The sequence below is a fragment of the Octopus sinensis genome, unplaced genomic scaffold (genome assembly GCF_006345805.1).
Source record: "Octopus sinensis unplaced genomic scaffold, ASM634580v1 Contig19844, whole genome shotgun sequence".
NCBI classification, from domain to species: Eukaryota; Metazoa; Mollusca; class Cephalopoda; order Octopoda; family Octopodidae; genus Octopus; species Octopus sinensis.
In genome coordinates, this window is record NW_021836663.1 from 785 (window position 1) to 7,500 (window position 6,716).

At 34.1% G+C, this 6,716-nt stretch overlaps 1 protein-coding gene across 2 annotated transcripts in view; it reads left to right on the plus strand.

The window, feature by feature from the left end:
• Positions 1-1,068: 1,068 nt before the first annotated feature.
• The window catches only part of LOC118762047, a 7,101-nt gene continuing 1,453 nt past the window's right edge, over positions 1,069-6,716 (plus strand). Inside the window, exons 1-4 of one of the 2 annotated variants that reach the window (XR_004997835.1) lie at positions 1,083-1,305; positions 3,729-3,981; positions 4,873-4,878; positions 6,186-6,716. The exon at positions 6,186-6,716 is cut by the window's right edge and continues 1,453 nt beyond it. Coding sequence is in view for 1 of the 2 variants with exons in the window: in XM_036500292.1 (XP_036356185.1) it covers positions 1,084-1,305; positions 3,729-3,812 (306 nt within the window). In the remaining variant the exon portion in view is untranslated. Of the gene's footprint in view, positions 1,306-3,728; positions 4,361-4,872; positions 4,879-6,185 lie in introns of those variants that run through there. The other variant, XM_036500292.1, reaches the window with a different exon arrangement.

The following is a 6,716-nucleotide window of genomic DNA, read 5'->3' on the forward strand; positions in this document are numbered from 1 at the left end:
AACCGAAAATTATATGAGAATGATCCCTGGCTTACCATCCCTACAAGAAGTGCAAAAGATTGTCTTAACTGGTACATCACACGTATTGAGAAGAGCATTGTCGATGTGAGAACTGTTGCTGCTCATGTATTTTAATTTAACTTAAAAAAAAAAAAAAAGAACGAACTACTGAGTTTGGTTTAATGGCCTACCAATGTATGCTATGAGTTTCTTTGCCCTAGGAGTCGGGAAGACACTCGGCAAGAAATGGAAGTAAATTTGAAAGAAGAAAAAAAAAGTAATAATAATAATAATAATAATAATAGTTTCAAATTTTGCCACAAGGGCAGCAATTTGGGGGAAGGGGATGAGTGAATTACATCGACCCCAGTGTGTAACTGGTATTTATTTTATTGATTCCTAAAGGATGAAAGGCAAAGTCGTCCTCAGTGGAATTTGAACTCAGAACGGAGAGACAGGCGAAATGACACTAAGCTTTTCGTCTGGCACGCTGACAATTCTGCCAGCTCAACACCCTAATAATAATAATAATAATAATAATAATAATAATAATAATAATAATAATGATGATGATGATGATGATGATGATGATGATGACGATGATGATGATGATGATGATGATGATGATGATGATGATGATGATGATGTATGCTGCCCCTGGTAAATGATGGACTGATCTGTTGACCATCCATTTTTTGTGTTTAAAAAGTCAGTCCCCCTTGTTAATGCTACGTAACCTTTCTAAATGATGGACTGATCTGAAGGGGGTCATTTAATCAGTTAGACATAATAGTCTTAAGATAATTGTGTGTGTTAATCTTTTTCTTACCAGATTTCTGCTGAAATGCATTGCCTTTGTTTCAATACATTTTGGAAATAGTAAAGAATTCAATGAAATAATTTTGTCCTTACTAAGCTAGTGTTTGGAACACAAGTTTATTTGAAGCCTTGATGGAAGGTTTACTTTAGATCTCTTTAAAACAGGAATTCATACAATAAAAACAAGGGTGGTTTTCAGCAGGTTGGGATCAAAAGGGTTCAGCCTTATTGATATTACTATCTTTTATTAAAAACAAAAAATATATGTTTTCTTGTTCATCTTTTGCAGATGAGGAAACAAAAGGTTTTGAAGATGCTGGATCAGGAAAACTCATCTATGCCATAGTTATCACTTTTATACTTTGTCTTGAAAATATCCTTCTCATAATCTGCTGTGTCAGATACAAATGGCCTCCTTACATTTGGATCAAGACCCGTGTCATCAAGTGGATATCTTGTAAGAAATACCAGAATCCACCGGTTGAAGTATAAAAATGCTATGTTTTTTTCTTTTTCTTCTTATAGACTTACAATGATTGCATTAACATATTCTGTTGTGTCTGGGGAGAGTCATTTTCTTTTTGTGCCTTATGATGTAACACGTTTGATGTAGTGGTTTAGTCTCATCTTTTCAAAAACCCTGCTCAAGTGGTGGCGGGAATAAACACAAAGATACTCACACACATATATTTAGACCAGGGGCTTCCACACAGTTTCCACCTCAAGAAGATCACCCTCCGGGCAGTTTCCTACTTGTTGCTAATTGTTATCTACAAATTTCATTCCCAATTTGTGGCCATACTGGGGCACTGCCTAGAAGTAAGTTTTCGTTGTTGAAGCCTTGTACTTATTCTATTGATCTCTTTTGCGAAACTGCTAAGTTACAGGGACATAAACTCACCAACACCTGTTGTCAAGTAGTGGGGAGGGAGGACAAACGCAGACACAAAGACCCCTTCCCACATACACACATATGTCTGTGATTATAATTTAATACAATTCATTTTTATTATGGATATTCAGGTAATGCATGCACCATGACACATAGTAACCACCCAGGGACAATACCTGGGGCACATCTACGAATGAATGCTCCAATGACTTTCACAAAAATCTATATTTTTTAAGGAAATTTTCTACAAATCCACTTCAGATGGTGTAGATTCTTTTTATACTCGAATTTGATGTGACAAAATTTTCTGACAAAAAATGTGATTTTTTTCTGAAAGCTATCTCTAACAAGTCAAGAAACCACATAATAGTTATGTTTGTGTTAATCTCCATGGCAATAGCAATATGTGAACAATGGATGATTTCGATTGGCTAAAATTACTTAACTTTAAGTGCATGTAACTTTTTTATTATTTGTTTTTAGAAATAATGAGTGTGGTTTTCATTATCAGTATCCAAAACTACATCAGAACTATATTTTTTAAAAAGTAATCAGGTGAAAATTTGAAAGACTAAGTGGTAGAAAGATACTTGTTGAAAAAAAAAACCTTATTGCTGTGTAAACAATCATAAATCCTTGTCAAAAATCGTACCTTATCAGGCTCGACCATTACCTGTGATGTAAACTAAATTCCTGTGAAGTTAGACTGAAGTCATTTAATTAATAAGTAAAACTAAGATCATTTCTGCTTGGCTTTCACTTCAATATCTACAATTTTTGTTCCAATTGAGTTCATATTTGGCGTATTGATACAGTTTTGTAAACTAATCAATGCCATGAAATTCATTTTCACCACAGATCGATGCATAAACAGTTAATGGCATTTAAAATTTGTGAATTTTTGATAATTTTAGCCAATCAAAAACCACAGACATGTAGGTGCCTGTTTCCATAACAACAAGCCAAGTTGCTTACCACGTGTTTTTTTTCTCACTTTTCAAATGCTTAAAACATATGCAGTATGAAGTGATCATCCGATGTGCTAAAAATAACAGCTAAATAGGTCTCAAATCATGCATTTTGTTTTGTGTTTGCATAACTGTATGAATTTTTTTTTGTGTTTGCATAATTGTATGAATTCCTGTGTGTGGAATGCAAATTCACAAAAATTTTCTGAAGATTCCAAAAAATAAAAATAAAAATGTCTTAAGGGGTTTTATGGGATGCATAAAGCAGAATTCCAACAATAATTAATTTGTTTACAGTTCACAACATGTGCAGCCATGCACAAAATGACAGCTTCCAAATCCCGTTTTCTGACTGGGTAAAAATGATCAAACTTTAAAGCCCTGAAGCTTCTTTTAATATTTTTGTGGAAAAAGTGAATTATCTCCTAAGATTCAGCATGAAAAATTACACCAATACACAAAATTTAATTACACAAGAATGTTAGGAAGCCTCATGCAGAGTTTGCATCTAATTTAATAAATAAGAAAGTTTCAGTTTCTGTTTGAATAACGAGGAAATTAATTATGCTTAAATAACGAGTAAATGTATATGCTGCCCCTGGTAAATGATGGACTGATCTGTTGACCATCCATTTTTTGTGTTTAAAAAGTCAGTCCCCCTTGTTAATGCTACATAACCTTTCTAAATGATGGACTGATCTGAAGGGGGTCATTTAATCAGTTAGACATAATAGTCTTAAGATAATTGTGTGTGTTAATCCTTTTCTTACCATATTTCTGTTGAAATGCATTGCCTTTGTTTCAATAAATTTTGGAAATAGTAAAGAATTCAATGAAATAACCTTGTCCTTACTAAGCTAGTGTTTGGAACACAAGTTTATTTGAAGCCTTGATGGAAGGTTTACTTTAGATCTCTTTAAAACAGGGAATTCATACAATAAAAACAAGGGTGGTTTTGAGCAGTTGGGATCAAAAGGGTTCAGCCTTATTGATATTACTATCTTTTATTAAAAACAAAAAGTATATGTTTTCTTGTTCATCTTTTGCAGATGAGGACGCTGGAAGCAGCAGATCAGCAAATGGATCAGAAACAGCAAAGCAGCAAATGGATCTGGAACCAGCAAAGCAGTTAATGGATCAGGAACCAGCATCCCCACCTGCGCCGTAGTCATTATTTCTGTACTTGGTCTTGTAGCCATCCTTCTCTTAATCTTCTCTGTCATATTCAAGTGGCTTCTTTACATTTGGATCATGAACCGAGTCAACGAGTGGATATCTCCTAATGAATACCAGAATCCACCGGTTAATCATACAAATGCTATGTTTTTTAATTTTTTCTTCTTATAGACTTTCAATGATTGCATTAGCATATTCTGTTGTGTCTGGGGAGAGTCATTTTCTTTTTGTGCCTTATGATGTAACACATTTGATGTAGTGGTTTAGCATCATCTTTTCAAAAACCCTGCTCAAGTGGTGGGGCAACAAACACAAACCCACCAACACCTGTTGTCAAGTAGTGGGGAGGGAGGACAAACGCAGACACAAAGACCCCTTCCCACATACACACATATGTCTGTGATTATAATTTAATACAATTCATTTTTATTATGGATATTCAGGTAATGCATGCACCATGACACATAGTAACCACCCAGGGACAATACCTGGGGCACATCTACGAATGAATGCTCCAATGACTTTCACAAAAATCTATATTTTTTAAGGAAATTTTCTACAAATCCACTTCAGATGGTGTAGATTCTTTTTATACTCGAATTTGATGTGACAAAATTTTCTGACAAAAAATGTGATTTTTTTCTGAAAGCTATCTCTAACAAGTCAAGAAACCACATAATAGTTATGTTTGTGTTAATCTCCATGGCAATAGCAATATGTGAACAATGGATGATTTCGATTGGCTAAAATTACTTAACTTTAAGTGCATGTAACTTTTTTATTATTTGTTTTTAGAAATAATGAGTGTGGTTTTCATTATCAGTATCCAAAACTACATCAGAACTATATTTTTTAAAAAGTAATCAGGTGAAAATTTGAAAGACTAAGTGGTAGAAAGATACTTGTTGAAAAAAAAAACCTTATTGCTGTGTAAACAATCATAAATCCTTGTCAAAAATCGTACCTTATCAGGCTCGACCATTACCTGTGATGTAAACTAAATTCCTGTGAAGTTAGACTGAAGTCATTTAATTAATAAGTAAAACTAAGATCATTTCTGCTTGGCTTTCACTTCAATATCTACAATTTTTGTTCCAATTGAGTTCATATTTGGCGTATTGATACAGTTTTGTAAACTAATCAATGCCATGAAATTCATTTTCACCACAGATCGATGCATAAACAGTTAATGGCATTTAAAATTTGTGAATTTTTGATAATTTTAGCCAATCAAAAACCACAGACATGTAGGTGCCTGTTTCCATAACAACAAGCCAAGTTGCTTACCACGTGTTTTTTTTCTCACTTTTCAAATGCTTAAAACATATGCAGTATGAAGTGATCATCCGATGTGCTAAAAATAACAGCTAAATAGGTCTCAAATCATGCATTTTGTTTTGTGTTTGCATAACTGTATGAATTTTTTTTTGTGTTTGCATAATTGTATGAATTCCTGTGTGTGGAATGCAAATTCACAAAAATTTTCTGAAGATTCCAAAAAATAAAAATAAAAATGTCTTAAGGGGTTTTATGGGATGCATAAAGCAGAATTCCAACAATAATTAATTTGTTTACAGTTCACAACATGTGCAGCCATGCACAAAATGACAGCTTCCAAATCCCGTTTTCTGACTGGGTAAAAATGATCAAACTTTAAAGCCCTGAAGCTTCTTTTAATATTTTTGTGGAAAAAGTGAATTATCTCCTAAGATTCAGCATGAAAAATTACACCAATACACAAAATTTAATTACACAAGAATGTTAGGAAGCCTCATGCAGAGTTTGCATCTAATTTAATAAATAAGAAAGTTTCAGTTTCTGTTTGAATAACGAGGAAATTAATTATGCTTAAATAACGAGTAAATGTATATGCTGCCCCTGGTAAATGATGGACTGATCTGTTGACCATCCATTTTTTGTGTTTAAAAAGTCAGTCCCCCTTGTTAATGCTACATAACCTTTCTAAATGATGGACTGATCTGAAGGGGGTCATTTAATCAGTTAGACATAATAGTCTTAAGATAATTGTGTGTGTTAATCCTTTTCTTACCATATTTCTGTTGAAATGCATTGCCTTTGTTTCAATAAATTTTGGAAATAGTAAAGAATTCAATGAAATAACCTTGTCCTTACTAAGCTAGTGTTTGGAACACAAGTTTATTTGAAGCCTTGATGGAAGGTTTACTTTAGATCTCTTTAAAACAGGGAATTCATACAATAAAAACAAGGGTGGTTTTGAGCAGGTTGGGATCAAAAGGGTTCAGCCTTATTGATATTACTATCTTTTATTAAAAACAAAAAGTATATGTTTTCTTGTTCATCTTTTGCAGATGAGGACGCTGGAAGCAGCAGATCAGCAAATGGATCAGAAACAGCAAAGCAGCAAATGGATCTGGAACCAGCAAAGCAGTTAATGGATCAGGAACCAGCATCCCCACCTGCGCCGTAGTCATTATTTCTGTACTTGGTCTTGTAGCCATCCTTCTCTTAATCTTCTCTGTCATATTCAAGTGGCTTCTTTACATTTGGATCATGAACCGAGTCAACGAGTGGATATCTCCTAATGAATACCAGAATCCACCGGTTAATCATACAAATGCTATGTTTTTTTATTTTTTCTTCTTATAGACTTTCAATGATTGCATTAGCATATTCTGTTGTGTCTGGGGAGAGTCATTTTCTTTTTGTGCCTTATGATGTAACACATTTGATGTAGTGGTTTAGCATCATCTTTTCAAAAACCCTGCTCAAGTGGTGGGGCAACAAACACAAACCCACCAACACCGGTTGTCAAGTAGTGGGGAGGGAGGACAAACACAGACACAAAGACCCCTTCCCCCATACACACATATGTCTGTGAT